The sequence below is a fragment of the Callithrix jacchus genome, chromosome 10 (genome assembly GCF_049354715.1).
Source record: "Callithrix jacchus isolate 240 chromosome 10, calJac240_pri, whole genome shotgun sequence".
Taxonomy (NCBI): domain Eukaryota; kingdom Metazoa; phylum Chordata; class Mammalia; order Primates; family Cebidae; genus Callithrix; species Callithrix jacchus.
In genome coordinates this window covers 122,095,164-122,114,131 of record NC_133511.1, presented here as the reverse complement: position 1 = coordinate 122,114,131, position 18,968 = coordinate 122,095,164, and the positions used below count along the sequence as shown (strand labels likewise).

The 18,968-nt window shown below is 49.9% G+C and overlaps 1 protein-coding gene across 3 annotated transcripts; it reads right to left on the bottom strand.

Moving 5' to 3' along the window:
* Positions 1-385: 385 nt before the first annotated feature.
* SNX15 (sorting nexin 15) lies at positions 386-15,572 on the bottom strand. 3 transcript variants are annotated; one of them, XM_009008449.5, is made up of 8 exons: positions 15,369-15,572; positions 8,478-8,513; positions 8,145-8,265; positions 5,749-5,864; positions 5,500-5,647; positions 5,048-5,191; positions 1,544-1,801; positions 386-1,229 (listed from the first exon to the last, which is right to left on the bottom strand). In XM_009008449.5, exons 1-8 carry the CDS (start codon positions 15,465-15,467, stop codon positions 1,186-1,188), a joined length of 966 nt encoding a protein of 321 aa, XP_009006697.3. In that variant the 5' UTR covers positions 15,468-15,572; the 3' UTR covers positions 386-1,185. The 3 variants fall into 3 exon arrangements, with proteins under 3 accessions (XP_009006697.3, XP_002755565.3, XP_054097023.2); XM_002755519.6 differs by having other exon boundaries at positions 386-1,218; XM_054241048.2 differs by lacking the exon at positions 8,478-8,513 and having other exon boundaries at positions 386-1,218.
* Between the last annotated feature and the right edge of the window lie 3,396 nt (positions 15,573-18,968).

The following is an 18,968-nucleotide window of genomic DNA, read 5'->3' as shown; positions in this document are numbered from 1 at the left end:
TCCCATGATACACCGGTGTAATCCCTGCCACAACCAATCGCTTTGTGGTGAGGCGAGGCGGGGCGGGACTGAGGCCACGCCCCCCAGTCCTGCGGCGCTGCAGCCTGCTGAGCAATCCGTATTTGGCTTTGGGGCCTCGGAGACAGGTACCCCCGCTTTGGGTTCCTCTCCTTCGTCCCTTCCACCCAATAAAACGGCTCCAACGGCTTGTCATTTTCTTTTCCCTGGAGACTATGCTCCCTATTTTCTAGCTCAGGGATCAGCAAATGCTTTCTGCAAAGGGCCACGTTTTGGGATTTGCAGGCGGCAAAGCCTCAACTCTGCAACTGCTCAGTTGCCAGTGTAGCGCGAACGCAGCCATCACAATACTAAATGAATCAGCCTGTTTGTGTTCCAGCAAGTTTTATTTATAGACTCTTAAATTTCATATAATTTTCACCTGTCACAGAGTATTAATTTTTTTTAATTAAAAAAAATGTAAAAACCACTGTAGCTCACAGGCCTTACATTAAAAAGGAGGTGGGCTGGATCTGTCTGCAGGGAGGAGTTTGCAGATCCGTTCTAGAGGGGTCTAATGACCCCTCTAGATGCTCACACATCAAGACAGGCAGGGGCCAGGCACGGTGACTCATGCCTGCAACCTCGGCACTTTGGGAGGCTGAGGCAGGCGGATCATTTGAGGTCAGGAGTTCCAGAGCAGCCTGGCCAACATAGTGAAATCCCATCTCTATTAAAAATACAAAATATTAGCTGGGCATGGTGGCGAGTGCCTACAATCCCAGCTACTGGGGAGGCTGAGACAGGAGAATCGCTTGAACCTGGGAGGCAAAGGTTGCAGTGAGCTTGTGATCACATCGCTGCACTCCAGCCTGGGTGACAGAGTGGGACTCCATCTCAAAAAAAAAGGCAGGGTCAGAAGTGTGAGTCCTTGATTCCAAGGTGGTAGGTGTAGTTAGGGAGCTGAGATTCATTATTTTTCTCATTCTTGGTCCAGTTACCTTCAGAAATGGCCCCTGGGGTTATAAGACCAGGAGGTAGGGCCAGGCCCTGGGGAGAGGACAAGGGGCTGGCAGTGCTGGAGTGAGAGTCCCAGGGAAGGACCCACTCCCCATCAGGGTGGGAGCTGGGGCAGGTGCAGGTGCAGAATCTCCTCTGCCCGCTTCAGGTACTCGGCTGCCTTCCTCTTCACACCTTCCTGGCGGGCAGGCGATGGGTCACCTGTGGAGAGACTGCTCAGCTGAGGCACCTGGGCACCAATGGTCTAGTCAGAACCCCTAGTCTGGTCCTTTACAATTCACAGAGCATCACCATGTGCTTTTCCCTCCTCCGGGGGCCCAGTGTCCATTCTCCCCATTCTACAAATAAGAAACCTGAGGGCACAAGAGGTTAAAAAAAAGAAACAGAAACAAAAATCTGCCCAAGGTCACACAGCTGGTCAGTGAGGAGCAAGAGCTCCTGATCCTTGAAGTGCTTGTTTTTCGCTCCCTTTTTCACTGCCCATCTGGGACCCAGGACTGACCCTCCACCCGCAGTCCCTACTCACTGGGCACTCCCTGGAGTAAGACGTGCACACCGTCTCGGTAGCCCTGGAGTGCGTCAGCGTAGGCGCCTGCCTTCTCATCACGCAGGGCCTGGGTGATGAGCTCTGTGGCCTGGCTTAGATAGGCAGGGGTGGGCCCTCCTTCCCCGTCCTCTTCTTCCTCCTGCCCTCCTGGTTCCCAGGGTTCCTGATCCAGTCTTCCCGACTCCACCTCCATCGTTGCCAGCTCAGCCACATGGGTGGGGCTGGGGGTTGCACCTTCTGCAATCAGAGAGGACTCAGACCAGACGAGCCCTTCCTTTCCCAAGGCTCTCTGCCCAACTCCCAGACCTCTCTTGTCCATCAGGGTATCTGCTTGTCCCCAGTGGAGGGGACCAATGCCAGAGCAATCCAGAAGTCGCCTGTGGATCAAAAACTAGCCATGATCTATTTGATCGATAGGGTTCATGTGCTTTTGTAAAAACAGCCTTACCTTCCTCTTTTTTTTTTTTGAGACAGAGCTTCATTCTTGTTGCCCAGGCTGGAGTGCAATGGCATGATCTCGACTCACTGAAACCTCCCATATGCTGAGTGAATGTCTTACAGGAGCTGTCTGTGAAGGGTCTTGAAAAGATCCTGGCTGGACACAGTGGCTCATGCCTATAATCCAGCACTTTGGGAGATTGAGGTGGGAGGACTACTTGAACCCAGGAGATTGAGACCAGCCTGGGCAACACAGTGAGCTCTCGTCTCTACAAAAATGAAAAAACTTAGCTGGGCATGATGGTGAATGCCTGTGGTTCTGTCTCAGCTATTCAGGAGGCTGAGGCGGGAGGATCACTTGAGGTCAGGAGTTCGAGACCAGCCTGACCAACATGGCAAGACCCTATCTCTACTAAAAATACAAAAATCAGCCAGGCGGCACACGTCTATAGTTCCAGCTACTCGGGAGGCTGAGGCAGGAGAATTGTTTGAATCCAGCAGGCGGAGGTTGGAGTGAGGTGACATCGTGCCACTGCACTCCAGCCTGGGCAATCCAGAGCAAGACTCAATCTCAAAAAAAAAAAAAAGGCTAGGCACAGGGGCTCACACCTGTAATCCCAACACCCTGGGCGGCCAAGACGGGTGGATCACCTGAGGTTGAGAATTGGAGACCAGCCTAACCAACATGGAGAAACCTCGTCTCTACTAAAACTACAAAATTAGCTGGGCGTGGTGGTGCATGCCTGTAATCCCAGCTACTTAGGAGGCTGAGGCAGAAGAATCGCTTGAACCCAGGAGGCAGAGATTGCTGTGAGTGATCCTGCCATTGCATGCCAGCATGGGCAACAAGAATAAAACTCTGTCTCAAAAAAAAAAAAAAGTGAAAGGAGAGTCCTCACAGCCTAAGGTCACTGGTCAGGCTTGAGCCAGGTGGAGTTGGGAGGCTGAGACCGGGAGGCTGTGGTCCTCATTCAGAAAGGACTAGACTTTTTTTTTTTTTTTTCTGAGACGGAGTCTTACTCTGTTGCCCAGGTTGGAGTGCTGTGGTACGATCTCAGCTCACTGCAACCTCCGCCTCCTGGGTTCAAGTGATTCTCCTGCCTCAGCCTCCCGAGTAGCTGGGACTACAGGCATGCGCCACCACGTCTGACTAATTTTTTGTATTTTTAGTAGTGATGGGGTTTCACTCTTGACCTCGTGATCCACCCAACTCCGACTCCCTAAGTGCTGGGATTACAGGCATGAACCACTGTTCCCCGCCAGGACTAGACTTTTTCTTGCCTGAGGGAGAGAGCTCACATGCCTTAAACTGACCAGAAAGCCACGGGTCTGTCTGCCCAGGAGGTCACCAAAGGGTGAAGAAGGGACACCAACAAAACAGGCTTAAAACTGCTAAGGAATCAAAATGGAAACTCTCCCATGATGATTCCGGAGTGAGATCAGCCCCTCCACACCAATGCCAGCAGTGACAAATTTACCATAAACTTGGCAAATTTTTTCTTTTCCTTATATTTTAAAAATAGGTTTTGCTTTGTTGGTTTCTTTTTGAGATGGAGTCTTGCTCTGCTGCCCAGGCTGGAGTGCAATGGCATGATCTCGGCTCACTCAACAGCCTCACCTCCCCGGTTCAAGCGATTCTCCTGTCTCAGCCTCCCGAGCAGCTGGACTACAGGCACACGCCACCATGCCTGGCCTTATGTAAGTTTTTAATTTTAATTTTTGTATTTATTTATCTTTCTGAGACAGAGTCTTGCTCTATCACCAGGCTGGAGTGCAGTGGCGCAATCTCAGCTCACTGCAACCTCCACCTCCCAGATTCAAGCGATTCTCCTGCCTCAGCCTCCCAAGTAGCTGGGACTACAGGCGCGAGCACCAGCATGTCCAGGTAATTTTTGTATTTTTAGTAGAGACAGGTATCACCATGTTGGCCAGGATGGTCTCAATCTCTTGACCTCATGATCTGCCTGCCTTGGCTTCCCAAAGTGCTGGAGTTACAGGTGTGAGCCACCATGCCTGGCCTTATATAAGTTTTTAATTCTAAGAATAACAGGCTGGGTGCTGTGGCTCACGCCCATAATTCCAGCACTTTAGGAGGCTGAGACGGGCAGATCACTTGAGGTCAGAAGTTCAAGACCAGCCTCACCACATAGTGAAACCTCTTCTCTACTAAAAATACAAAAATTAGTCAGGTACCGTGGTGTGCGCCTGTAGTCCCAGCTACTCGGGAGGCTGAGGAAGAAGAATGGCTTGAACCCAAGAGGTTGCAGTGAGCGGAGATTGCGTCACTGAGCTCCGGAATGGGTGACAGAGTGAGATTCCATCTCAAAAAAAAAAAGAGTAACAGACATGGGGTCTCACTCTATTGCCCAGGCTGGTCTTGAATTCCTGGACTTAAGCGATATTCCCACCTCAGCCTCCCAAAGTGTTGAGATTACATGTGTAAGTAACTGTACCAGGCCTTGCCAAATCTTAGAATGAAAAACTCCAGTGTCTCAGAACGTGGGACTGTCAAGTCCCAGGATCTCAGAGCAAGAAGGCGCCCAGGACCCTGACCTCCACTGGGGGGCCCTTCTATCTCTGGCGTCCTCAAATGCCAGTGGCTCCAGGCCCCCAGAGGGGTTTCCCTTTGTGGATGCTCTTTGGGCTCAGACCTCACCCCCATTGACCAGCAGCCCTCTTGCCTTCAAGATCTGCAGCCAGACCCTGAAATCCCACCGTGAGCTTTCAGGGAAGGAACTAAAATGTCCCAGGGCAGTGTGACCTGGCTCTTTCTAAAGCCTCAGTGAGACGGCCCCAACGTGGGAAGTGCGTCTTTTCCTTCCTCGTGGCTACTCGCTGCACAGGGGCATCCAGCACACCACGCACGAGCCCTGGCACAGGCTTCTAATTCTCAGTGAAGCTGCTATTGGCCCGAAGGGCAGCACTGCGGAGGGGGCATCTTTCTTAGATCTGCGCAGGCACTGAGCAGGCTAGTGAGGCTCTGCCTTCCTCCCTGTCCCAAGGATATCCTGCCCAGGCTCCTTCCCGGCTGTCCCAGCTCATTACCTTCCTTGGAGAAGGGGTCAAAGAGCGCAAGCTCAGCCTCGGTGAGGGGGCCTCGGGCAGGGGAACCGGAGGCCTCCTCGGTGCTCCCACAGTTAAAGAGGAGATCCAGGGCCTCCTGGGCAGGGCTGGATGGTGGGGGGTCCGCTGAGGAAGAGATAATTGGGGACATGAATACCTGCATATATTTCTCAGCTTTCAAAATGGAATTACTCTCTCCCTAAACCCTTGCAGCAACCACGGGCACAGACAAGCCTATTATTAGGGTTTGTTCCCATTTTACAGATTAAGAAACTGTAATGCAGAGAAGGAAAAGGACCTGCCCAAAGTTCCTCAGCCAGCGACAGACCCAGGACACACACACATTTCTCACCAAGATCGCTGAGGAGGGAGTGTGGGCTCCCTCCCCACTTTGCACCCTCCAGCCCTGGTTCCCTCCTCCCACCCCGATGTACCTGGCACCTCCAATTCCTCGAAGCCCCTCCTTTCCACAGGGAGCGGCTGGGGTAGCCGGGGGTCATCAGGGGGCGGGGTGGGGATCAGAGGGGGTGGCAGGATATGCAGGTCCCTGGACACTTCTGAGGGTCGGGTCACTTCCCCACCCTGCAGGACAGAAAGATCAGCCATGGGGAGTCATGGGGTGCAATCTGGTGGCGGGTACGTGGCCCAGGTTCTGGGAAGGTGGAAGGACCAGGCGCACATACCCGGAAAAACTCCTTGAGCTGGGGGCTGTTGTTGAGCGCAGGTATGTGCACCGTGAAGCGCAGCAGGTCCTCTGCCCCCTTTCGCCGCTCCTCGATCACTGAGGCTTCAAACCGGCCTACAGCCCCCGCGACAGGGAAGAGGGGAGAGTGGCGGTGACCCACAGTGGCTTCTGCCCCAAAGCCACTTTTCCTGGTCCTGCCAGAGATGCTCTGAGCAACTCACTGCCCTCCTACCCATCTTCCCAGCCGTCTTCCCCGGCTCCTCCTGGGGTGAGGTGGGGTTTCCAGGAGGGATCAGTCTCCCTATTCATTCATTCGCCAGATGTTTACTGAATACCTACTATATGCTAGGCTCAGAAGGTGAACAGGGGAGACAAGTCTCTGCCCTTGTGAATATCATATTCTATACAGGGAGAGCTAGGTAGTTAACAACAAACAAAAGCATTTCTGATGTCTTTGATCTAATGAGGAGAAAAGTAAGGCTCAGAGAAGTAAAGTGACTTGCCCAAGGTCACACGGCAAGTAGCCTCCCTGTTTATTCTTTGAGACAGGGCCTGGCTCTGTTACCCAGGCCGGTGGGTGTACGGTGGCACGATCTCAGCTCACTGCAACCTCTGCCTCCTGGGAAAACCTGCCTTTCCACCTCAGCCTCCCAAGTAGCTGGGACTACAGGCGCATACCTCCATGCCTGGCTAACTTTTGTATTTTTTGTAGAGATGGGGTTTTGCCATGTTTCCCAGGCTGGTCTTGAACTTCTGAGCTCGACTGATTCACCTGCTTTGGCCTCCCAAAGTGCTGAGATTACAGATTTGAGCCACAGTTTCATTGCTCTGTCCTAGGTATTAAGCAGAGCAGGCTAACTCTGGTCCAGTTACTGTGTGGCCAGTCTGCGGCACTCCCCACTGGCCTGACAGCAGTGATCCTTCACCTTGCTTCAAAAGAACATCTCGGCCAGGCACAGTGGCTCATGCCTGTAATCCCAGCACTTTGGGAGGCCGAGGCAGGTGGATCACTTGAGGTCAGGAGTTCAAGACCAGCATGGCCAACATGGTGAAACCCTGTCTCTACTAAAAATATAAAAATTAGCTGGGCGTGGTGGCGTGCCCTCGAGTCCCAGCTACTCTCATCCCAAGTGTTCCTCAGCCACACAGGGCTCGTGGCTACTGTTTTGGAAGGCACAGGTCTACAGGAAACCTAGCTGTGCAGCTGTGGCAAGGAATCCTGGTTCTGCCACCTACAGGCCAAGACCCTTCACCTCACTGAGCCTCAGCTGGCTTACCTTGAAAATGGAGCTAATAGGTGGGTGCAGTGGCTCACACCTGTAATCCTAGAACTTTGGGAGGCCGACACAGATCACTTGAGGTCAGGCATTTGAGACCAGCCTGCCAACATGGTGAAACCCTGTCTCTACTAAAAATACAAAAATTAGCCTGGTGGGGTGGTGCATGCCTGTAATCCCAGCTACTCAGGAGGCTGAGGCAGGAGAATTGCTTGAACCTGGAAGGTGGAAATTGCAGTGAGCCCCCTGAACTCCAGCCTGGGCAGCAAAGTAAGGCTGTCAACAATAACAAAAAAGAAAAAGAAAATGGAGCTAATAAAGACAGGAATTTTTTTTTTTTTTGAGATGGAGTTTTGCTTTTATTGCCCAGGCTGGAGTGCAGTGGCACGATCTTGGCTCATTGCAACCTCCACCTCCCAGGTTCAAGTGAGTCTCCTCCCTCAGGCTCCCGAGTAGCTGGGATTACAGACATGTGCCACCATGCCTGGCTAATTTTTTGTACTTTTGGTAGAAACAGGGTTTTACCATGTTGGTCAGGCTGGTCTCGAACTACTGACCTCAGGTGATGCACCCGCCTTGGCCTCCCAAAGCCCTGGGATTACAGGTGTGAGCCACTGCACCTGGCCTGACAGGAATGTTAAAAGGCACAATACCCCAGCACTTTGGTAGGCTGAGGCGGGCGGATCACGAGGTCAGGGGTTCGAGACCAGCCTGACCAACATGGTGAAACCCCATCTCTACTTAAAAAATTAACTGGGCGTGGTGGCACGCACCTATAGTCCTAGCTACTTGGGAGGCTGAGGCAGGAGAATTGCTTGAACCCGGGAGGCGGAGGTTGCGGGGAGCCAAGATCATGCCATTGCACTCCAGCCTGGATGACATAGTGAGACTCCGTCTCAAAAAAAAAAAAAAAAAAAAAAAAAAGTGCAATATACAGGGTTAGGCTGCTCTGAGCCTCAGTTTCCTCATCTGTCAAATAAGGTCATCCCTAAAGGTCCTTCCAAACGTGTATCTGCCCAGAGTTTCAGTCCCTCTCTATCCAGCCCCCACTGGCAGATGTCCCCGTTGCCCAATACTCCCTCTATCTTCAGCCTGAGTGCCCAGATCTAACACTCACCAAACACTTGCGCCCGGGGGAAAGCAGGGAACTCCTCCAGGCGGCGGAAGAGGTTGCGGTGGGTGTAGGCCAGGTCTCCATGCAGCTTGCGGAAGTCACTGTACCGCTTCCAGACCACCACCTACCAGGGACACGAGACTTGCCTGGGACTGGCAATGGTGGGAGGCAGCCACCTCCATGCCCAGTCTGCCCCCAAGGGGTGTGAGGATCAGGATGTAGCACTGCCTTGCCCAGGGCCGGGGAGGAAGGAGGGCCGGTGTTCAAACAGAGTTACCAGCTGCCCCTTGTCAGTTTCCAGATCCGGAACCTCCCTCTTCCTCCCAGGAGCCTCACCTCTTTGACATCCTCTGGGTCCTTCTTTGAGATGAACTGAGAAAGAAAGGCAAGAGCCAGTTGAGACCAGAGACCGCCAACTGATACCTTCTCACCCTGTCATGCCCAGGTGCCTCCTAGTCCCCCGAAAGGGGCAGTGTGCTTTGGCCACTGGGCTCTGGCATCAAGGCACCCTGGCTTTAAGCCTTGAGTGTAACCTCAGCAATTTTTTCACTATGCACCTCAGTTTCTCCATCTGTCAAACAGGAGGACCCCCAAAGGCCCATTTGGACTACTCCAACCTCAGCCCAGCAATTTTTTCTTTTGAGACAGAGCCTTGCCCTGCAGGCTGGAGTGCAATGGCATGATCTTGGCTCACTGAAACCTCCACCTCCCCAGTTCAAGCCATTCTCCTGCCTCAGCCTCCCGAATAGCTGGGATTACAGGCACGCACCACAACACCCAGCTAATTTTTTGTATCTTTAGTAGAGACGGGGTTTCACCTTGTTGGCCAGACTGGTCTCAAACTCCTGACCTTGTGATCTGCCCACCTCAGCCTCCCAAAGTGCTGAGATTACAGGCATGAGCCACTGTGGCACCCAGCCTTTTTTTTATTTTGTGAGATGGAGTCTCGCTCTGTCACCCAGTCTGGAGTGCAGTGGTGTGCTCTCGGCTCACTGCAACCTCTGCCTTCAGGGTTCAAGCGATTCTCCTGCCTCAGCTTCCCAAGAAGCTGGGATTATAGATGTGCACCACCATGCCTGGCTAATTTTTGTATATTTAGTAGAGATGGGTTTTCGCCATGTTGACTGGGCTGGTCTCAAACTCCTGACCTCAAGTGATCCACCTACCTTGGCCTCCCAAAGTGCTGGGATTACAGGCGTGAGCCCGTGCGCATGGCCATCAGCCCAATTTTTACCCCAGTTCCTTGAACAGGCCAAGTCCCTGCATCTCCTTCTGAAACCAAATAACCCCAAATCTCCAAAGAAGGGAGGTTCTGCCTCAGGAACACCCTTTCTTAAGGGAGAAAGTCCTGTGCTTCAGCACCCTGGACACAGAAGAAACCATCGCTGGAGCTAAAGTCCCCTGGAAGGGCAGACTTGGGTTTGAGGTGAAAACAGGATTTAGTTTTCATCATGTTAGGTTCATAATAATTTTAAAATAATGTCCTATGGTTTAGGGCATTTGATGGCTTAATAACATCTCCTATGCTGGGCACAGTGGCTCATGCCTGTAATACCAACACTTTAGGGGGCCCAGGTGGGCAGATGACTTGAGTCTAAGAGTTTGAGACCAGCCTGGGCAACACAGTGACAACCGGTCTCTGCAAACAATACAAAAAGGTAGCTGGGTGTGGTAGCGTGGCACACCTGTAGTCCCAGCTACTTGGAAAGCTGGGGTGGGAGGATCACTTGAGCATGGGAAGCAGAGGTTGCGGTGAGCTGAGACCACACCACCGCACTGCAGCCTGGAAAGAGTGACACCCTGTGTCTCACACACTAAATAAATAAAAATATCTCCTGTTCCTTATCCTAGACCCCACTGAGGCAGACATAATTAACATGCCCACTTAAAAGACGAGGAAATGGAGGCTCTGAGAGGTATGGCCATACAAGGTCACACAGCAAGTAAGAAGGACGACTGGGACGCAAACCCTGGCCTTGGCTTATGACAACAGAGAACTGCCTAAAATATTCTGGTAGAAGAAACTACTTAAAAATCATTGAGTGCTGGGCGAGGTGGCTCACGCCTGTAATCCCAACACTTTGGGAGACTGAGGCAAGTGGATCACGAGGTCAGAAGATTGAGACCATCCTGGCTATTATAGGGAAACCCCATCTCTACTAAAAATAAAAAAAATTAGCTGGGCATGGTGGTGGACACCTGTAGTCCCAGCTACTTGGGAGGCTAAAGCAGGAGAATCGACTGAACTCGGGAGGTGGGGGTTGCAGTGAGCCACGAATGCACCACTGCATTCCAGCCTGGGTGACAGAGCAAGACTCTGTCTAAAAAAAAAAAAAAAAAATTGAGTAGCCAGGTGTGGTGGCTCACATCCGTAATCTCAGCACTCTGAAAGGCCGAGGTGGGTGAATTGCTTGAGCTCAGGAGTTTGAGACCAGCCTGGGCAACATGGCGAAACCCTGTGTCTACCAAAAAAATTCAAAAATGGCCGAGTGCTGGCTCACACCTGTAATCCAGCACTTTGGGAGGCTGAGGGTGGGCGAATCACTTGAGGTTAAGAGTTCAAGATCAGCCTGGCCAACACAGTAAAACCCAGTCTCTACTAAAAATACAAATTAGCCAGGCATGATAGCGCATGTCTGTAGTCCCAGCTATTTTACTTAGAAGGCTGAGACAGGAGAATTGCTTGAACCTGGGAGGCAGAGGTTGCAATGAGCCAAGATCGTGCCACTGCACTCCAGCCTTGGCAGCAGAGCAAGACTCTGTCTCATTAAGAGAAAAAAAAAATTAGCTGGGTGTGGTGGCATGAGCCTGTGGTCCCAGCTACTCAGAAGACTGAGGTGGGAGGAGGATGGCTGGAGTCCAGGCAGTTGAGGCTGCTGGGAGCCGTGATCACGCCACCATACTCTAGTCTGGGCAGTAGAGCAAGACCTATCTCAAAAAAATAAAATAAAATGAAAGAAAATAAAAACAACATATATGAATATATACCTGATAATGGACTCATATCCAGAACTGATCAAGCTCTCTCCTACAGGTCAATTTTAAGACAAACGACTTTTAAAAATGGGCAAAATACAGCTGGACACAGTGGCTCATGCCTGTAATCCCAGCACTTTGGGAGGCCAAGGCAGGCAGGATCATCTGAGATCAGGAGTTTGAGACCAGCGTGGCCAACAGGGTGAAACCCCATCTCTACTAAAAATACAAAATTCAGCCAGGTGTTGTGGCACATGTCTGTAATCCCAGCTAGTCGGGAGGCAGAAGCAGAAGAATCAGCTTGAACTCAGGAGGTGGAGGTTGCAGTGAGCCAAAATCATGCCACTGCACTCCAACCTGGGCGACAGAGCGAGATTCCATCTCAAAAAAAAAAAAAAGGCAGAATACTTGAACCAGCACCTCCCACAAAAGAAGATGTTTAAATGGCCAAGAAGACTCTGAAAATATGCTCAAGATCATTTTATTCATCAGAGAAATACAAATTAACACCCCAATTAGACGCTACATAACCCGGCAAGAATGGCTGAAATGAAAATGAAAGATACTGATGACAGCAAGTGCTGCTGAGAATGGAGTATAAAAGGGTAACAATCACTTTGGAAAACTGTTGCCAATTTCTTTTTTCTCTTTGAAGATTCCAGAGGTGACTGCAATTTCTAGTAAAGCTATATATATAAAGCTATATATATGTGTATACATATATATGTGTGTGTGTGTATATATATATATATGTGTGTGTATATATATGTGTGTGTATATATATATATATGTGTGTGTGTGTGTGTATATATATGTGTGTGTGTATATATATATATATATACCTTTCCCATGATCCAGTAATTCCATTCCTAGGTATATACCAAGGAGAAATGAGTGTATAAGTCAATAAAAAAATTTGCATATGAATGTTCGTACAACTTTATGACTCAAAATTTTTTTCAAAACAACCCAAATGTCCAACAGGAGAATAAATGAAGACATAGTGATAAATTCGCACAATGGACTACTACACTATCAATAACAAAGAACGAACCTCTTCGGCCTGGACAGCATGGCAAAACCCCATCTCTACAAAAAATACAAAAATCAGCTGGGCTTGGCGGCTCGCACCTGTGGTCCCAACTACTGGGGAGGATGAGGGGGGAGGATGAGGAAGCAGGATGGCTTGAGCCAGGAAGGTGGAGGCTGCAAGATCACACCACTGCCCTCCAGCCGGGGTGACAGAGTAAGACCCTGTCTCAAAACAAACAAAACCCCCCAAAATCCCCAAAGTACTGAAATATGCAACAGCATGGATACATTCCAAAAACATTTTATTGAGTTAAAAAAAAAGTAAAACACAGCCAGGCAAGGTGGCTCACACCCATAATCCTAGCACTTTGGGAGGCTGAAGCAGGCAGATCACCTGAGGTCAGGAGTTGGAGACCAGCCTGACCAACATGGTGAAACCCTGTCTCTACTAAAAATATATAAATTAGCTGGGCGTGGTGGCATGCACCTGTAGTCCCAGCTACTTGGGAGGCTCAGGCAGGAGAATCAATGGAATTTGGGAGGCAGAGGTTGCAGTGAGCTGAGATCAAACCATTGCACTCCAGCCTGGGCAGCAGAGAGAGACTCTTTCTCAAAAAAAAAAAAAAAAAAAAATTAAACACAAAAGAGTATTTATTGTATGACTCCATTCATATGAGATTCAAGAGCAGACAACGCTAATCCATGTGACAGAGTCAGAACAGTGGCTGCCTTGATGAGAGGGCAACAACTGTTTGAAAAGATCCAGAGAAACATTCTGGGGCAATGGACTATGTTTTGATCTGAGTGATGTTTGTACACAGGTAAATAAATGAAATTTGATTAAGCTGTATGTTTAAAATCTGCTCCCATTTATATACATTATGCCTTTGTTTTTGACATTTTATTTATATATTTATTTATTTTTTGAGACAGAGTCTTGCTCTTACACCCAAGCTGGAGTGCAATGGTGTGATCTCGGCTCACTGCAACCTCTGCCTCCTGGGTTCAAGTGATTCTCCTGCCTCAGCCTCCTGAGTATCTGGGATTACATATGCCACCACACCCGGCTAATTTTTGTATTTTTAGTAGAGAAGGGGTTTCACCATGTTGGTCAGGCTGGTCTTGAACTCCTGACCTCGTGATCTGCCCGCCTCAGCCTCCCAAAGGGCTGGGCTTACAGGTGTTAGCCACCACGCTGGGCTTATTTTTTATTTTTGAGATGGAGTCTCACTCTGTTGCCTGGGCTGGAGTGCAATGGTGCGATCTCAGCTTACTGCAACCTACACCTCCCGGGTTCCAGTGATTCTCCTGCCTCAGCCTCCCAGGTAGCTGAGATTATAGGTGTGTACCACCATACCTGGCTAATTTTTATATTTTTAGTAGAGATGGGGTTTCACCATGTTGGCCAGGCTGATCTCAACTCCTGACCTCAGGTGATCCCCCTGCCTTGGCCTCCTAAAGTACTGGAATTACAGGTGTGAGTCACCTGCACCAGGCCCATTTAAAAAATTTTTAAAGTGAGACAAAAACCAAAAGACCATTTAAGAATATCAGCAAGTGAAAAAAAAGCAACATACAGATGCCACTGTGAATAAATAACAATAAAGTGGACACGTGTATTTGCTGGAGATGTAGTCTGCCTGAAAAGTAAGAAAGACACTAGCAGAGGCTGGGCTCAGTGGCTCAGGCCTGTTATCCCAGCACTTGGGAGGCAGAGGCAGGAGGATCACTTGAGCTCATGAGTTTAAGACCAGCTTTGGTAACATAGCAAGACCTCATCTCTACTAAAAATGAAAGGGGAAAAAAAATGGCCAGGTGCAATGGTTCATACCTGTAATCCCAGATTGGGAGGCCAAGGTGGGTGGATCACTTGAGGTCAGGAGTTCCAGATCAGTCTGGCTAACATGGTGAAACCCTGTCTTTGCCAAAAAATATGAAAATTAGCTAGGCATAATGGCATGTGCCTGTAGACCCAGCTACTTGGGAGGTTAAGGTTGGGAGAATCTGAACCTGGGAGGCAGAGGTTTGCAGTGAGCTGAGATTGAGCCACTTCACTCCAGCCTAGGCAACAGAGTGAGACTCCATCTCAAGAACAAAACAAAGCAAGCAATGACACAAAAAAGCCACTTGGGAAGACTTATGAGAAAAGGTTACAGTTCCAGCCAGGCATGATGGCTCATGCCTATAATCCTAGCACTCTGGGAGGCCAAGGCAGGCAGATCACTTGAGGTCAGTAGTTCGAGACCAGCCTGGCTAACATGGTGAAATCCTGTCTACACTAAACATAAAAAAAACCTAACCAGACATGGTGGCATGTGCCCGTAGTCTCAGCTGCTCAGGAGGCTGAGGCTGAACCCAGGAGGCAGAAGTTGAAGTGAGCTGAGATCCTGCCACTGCACTCCAGCCTGGGACAGAAAGAGACTCCATCTCAAAAAAAAAAAGGTCAAAAGTAAGCTAGTTGAAAATTGTAAAAGTACAAAAAATTTACAGTAAAAAGCCTTCTCCTAACTCCTGTCCCCAGTGACCTAGTTCCTCTTCCTGGGGACCTTCCTTGTTACCAATTCTTGTATATCATTCTACAGGTGTCCTGTTTTACTGTTTTATTTTTAATTATTTTCATGGTTTCCTCCATGTCTCTGTAACATGTGCTTACGATGTTTCTATTGCTTCATGTATCAACTCTAGCCTATCTACGACTTCCTGCTGTGACCTTGATATGGTGACTTGCTCCTTAAGTCCGTCTGAACTGCATGCATTTTCTTCAAACATTGACCAGTATTATTTTTTGAAAAATTAAAAATGGTTAAACTCGTTAAAGGGATTTTATGTAAGATCAAACAAACCAATAAACAAAACGTACTCTACGAGACTGGAGTACGAACTAATATTTGGGTTAAACCAGTTTTCATGCTAATTTAGAGGAATTGACAGCTTGATGCCTAGACACTACACACCGAGCGTGGGCACACTCGCCTTGCCTGCCCGGGAACGGCCGTCCACGCCCTTTTAAAAAAGACAGCACCCCCCCCCCCCGCCCCCCGGGCCCCACCCCCTAATGGTTAAAGAAGTAAACCAAATCTCGTACCGCAACCTCCCCTTAAAGGGGAAACTCATTTCTGGCGTCTAAAAAGGGAGCAGAGGCTGCAGCGCCTTTCCTTAAGGTAAAACCCGGCGCCCCTCTAGTTAAAAGGGTAAAGGAGGAGCTGGGCCCCACCTCACCTGCGCGGTTACTTTGTACTCGGTGTAGCCCTTAGGGTGCGTCCTGGGGTCCGACACTGTGTAGTGCCGCAGGAAGTCATCCTTCGCCTGGCGGGACATGAAACCGAGCTGGAGCTGAACGGAGCGGAGCACCGGCCTCCACCTCCTCGCCGTCCCCACCCCTCCAGCCCGGCCTCCACCCGCCGCCGCTTCTCCCGGGCCTGCGCCCTTCTTCCTTCGGCCCAGGGATTTGATCGCAAGTGACAGCGCTGTTCTGGTCGCGGGCGCTGGGCTAAGGGAGCATCTGAAAAGTTTCCTCTCTGTGGTGAAGCGTAAACCTAGGTAATTGGAAAGATTGGTTGAGGAGGTTGTCATTACTTGTCTCGTTTCTGCCGGGTGATCAAGCCCACCCTATCCGAGCGTAAACCCTTGTCACAGACCTCCAAACGACTTCCCTACTTCACAGATCCCTGCTTTCATTCATCCACCCAACTCTTGTTGTGTCTAGTATGTGCAAGACAACGTCAAGTTATTTCCCTGTCTCTCTCCACAGGATTCCATAATTCATATTTTCTGGAAAGTAGAGGAAGCAAAGAACGCTGGCGAAGCAGGATGGTGTCATGGGCTCTGAGTCATGACTCTTGCTAGCTGTAGGACTTTCCCTTAACTACGCAGCCTCAGTTTCTTATGTGTAGAATGGAGATGTTTATAATACAATCTACCTAGGCCAGTGGAGCTTTTTTGCAGTGGGTTTGCTGCCAGAACACAGATGTCATGAAAATCACCGTTAAATCGAAGCCAAAATGGGGCTCCAGCGTGGTGGCTCACGCCTGTAATCCCACTTTGGGCAGTGGAGGAAGGTGGATCACTTGAGGTCAGGAAGTCGAGACTAGCCAGGCCAATAAGGTGAACCCCCTTTCTACTAAAAATACAAAAATTAGCTGGGCGTGGTGGTGCACACTTGTAGTTCCAGCTACTCCGGAGGCTGAGCTGCATGGATGGCTTGAGCCCAGGAGGCTGGGGCTGCAGTGAGCTGTGATCGTGCCACTGCACTCCAGCCTGGGCAACAGCGCGTGACTCCATCTCAAAAAAAAAAAAAAAAAAAAAAAAAGCCAAGTGAGCGGGAAAAGACTCAGTTCAACATTGTCCTCTGATTTGGGCAAGTCCACCACTACTGGCCGTCTGATCTACAAATGTGGTGGGATCCACAAAAGCACTCATGAAAATTTTGAGGAGGCTGCTGAGATGGGAAAGGGCTCCTTCAAGCATACCTGGGTCTTGGGTAAACTGAAAGCTGGGAAAACTGAACGTGAGAGTGGTATCATCACAGACACCTCCCTGCCAGCAATTGAGACCAGCAAGTACTGTGTGACCATCATCAATGCCCCAGGATGCAGAGACTTTATCAAAAAACTGATTACAGGCACATCTCAGGCTGATTATGCTGCCCTAATTGTTGCTGCTGGTGTTGGTGAATTTAAAGCTGGTATTTCCAAGAATGGGCAGATATGTGAGCACACCCTTCTGACTTAACCTTATTGGTGTTAACAAAATGGATCCCACTGAGCCACCCTAAAGAGGGGCCGGGCACGGTGGCTCAAGCCTGTAATCCCAGCACTTTGGGAGGCCAAGGCGGGTGGATCACGAGGTCAAGAGATTGAGACCATCCTGGTCAACATGGTGAAACCCTTTCTCTACTAAAAATACAAAAAAAAATTAGCTGGGCATGGTGGCACGTGCCTGTAATCCCAGCTACTCAGGAGGCTGAGGCAGGAGAATTGCCTGAACCTAGGGGGTGGAGGTTGCAGTGAGCCGAGATCCCGCCATTGCACTCCAGGCTGGGTAACAAGAGTGAAACTCCGTCTCAAACAAAAAAAAGAGGAGAGATGGGGGAAATCATTAAGGAAATCAGCAAGTACATTAGGAAATTGTCTACAACCCTGACAGTAGTATTTGTGCCAATATCTGGTTGGAATGGTGACAACAGGTGGGAGCCAAGAGCTCACATGCCTTGGCTCAAGGGATGGAAAGTCACCTGTAAAGATGGCAATGCTGTGGAACTATGCTGCTCAGAAACTCTGGTTCACATCCTACCACCAGCTCACAAGCTCTTGGTTCTGCCCCTCCAGGACATCTACAGAATTGGTGGTATTGGTACTGTCCCTGTGGGCCACGTGGAGACTAGTGTTCTCAAACCCGGCATGGTGGTCACCTTTGCTCCAGTAAGTGTAGAATTGAAGCGAAAATCTGTTGAAATGCAGCATGAAGGTGGGAGGCTTAAATACGATATATAGTGTTGTGTGCAGAGGAACCACTGTGAATAGCCACTCTTGTTCTGGAACTCAGATGTACACGCAAGGTGCCTGGGTCTTCAGAAAGAAGCAAAGCATGGCATGGGGCTCATGCTTGTAATCCCAGCACTTTGGGAGGCCAGGGTGAGAGGATTACTTGAGGCCAGGAGTTTGAGACCAGCCTGGACAACATAGTGAGACCCTGACTCCAGGAAAAATTTAAAAATTAGGGGCCAGGCACGGTGGCCCCCTGTAATCTCAGCACTTTGGGAGGTCGAGGCAAGTGGATCACTTGAGGTCAGGAGTTCAAGACCACCTGGCCAACATGGTGAAACCCTGTCTCTACTAAAAATATAAAAATTAGCCTGATGTGGTGGTGGGTGCCTATAATCCTAGCTATTTGGGAGGATGGGGCAGGAGAATCCCTTGAATCTGGGAGACAGAGATTGCAGTGAGCTGAGATTGTGCCATTGTACTTCAGCCTGGGTGACAAGAGCAAAACTCTCTCTAAAAAAAAAAAAAAAAAAAAAAAATTAGCTGGGCATGGTGGCATGGGTCTGTACACCCAGTTACTCCAGAGGCTGAGGCAGGAGGATGGCTTGAATCTGGGAGTTTGAGGTTACAGTGAGCTATGGAGTCACTGAGTTCAAAGCAGCAGCGAGCTATGATCATGCCACTGCACTACAGCCTGGGCAACACAGTGAGATGCTGTCTCAAAAAAAAAAAAAGCAGACTCCAGATCAGATGCTGGTAGTTCTGAACTGGGTAGTTCACCTAGCAGGTGTTCAGGAGGAGGCCAGGGATCGGGGGTGTCCCCTCGCTCAACACACACCAGGACTGCTCCGAAGACTCCTTCAGACATCGCTCCCCTCGCCAAAGTTCCCTCAGCAGGGCTGTTGCCTCAGTTTCCTTCTCACCCATCTTCCCTCCCTCTCTGGCCCAGCATCTCCCACGTTCTTCCCTTTCCCCTTCTCCCTGTCCCCTCCAAGCCCTTTTTCATCTAGAGCAATTTGGCCCCTGGCCTTCTCCAGATCCCCCATCCCACCAGTTCCCTCACCAGGAGGAGCAAACAGAAGGCGGCAGTAGAGGCCAGGGGCGGTGGCTCACGCCTGTAATCCTAGGACTTTGGAAGGCCAAGTTGGGCAGATCACCTGAGGTCAGGAGTTCAAGACCAGCCTGGCCAACATGGAGAAACCCCATCTCTACTAAAAATACAATATTAGTCAGGCTTGGTTGCACATGCCTATAATCCCAGCTACTCAGGAGGCTGAGGTAGGAGCAATCGTTTGAACCTGGGAGGCGGAAGTTGCAGTGAGCTGAGATCATGCCA

What these genes read in the sequence shown, in the direction of transcription:
- SNX15 (XM_002755519.6), bottom strand. Translation starts at nt 15,467, where the DNA reads ATGTCCCGCCAGGCGAAGGATGACTTCCTGCGGCACTACACAGTGTCG. An exon ending in CCCCCGGGCGCAAGTGTTTG is followed by an intron (nt 5,865 to 8,144) that starts GTGAGTGTTAGA and finishes CGGGGGCTGTAG; the next exon opens with GCCGGTTTGAAGCCTCAGTG. An exon ending in CGAGGAATTGGAGGTGCCAG is followed by an intron (nt 5,192 to 5,499) that starts GTACATCGGGGT and finishes TCTCTTCCTCAG; the next exon opens with CGGACCCCCCACCATCCAGC.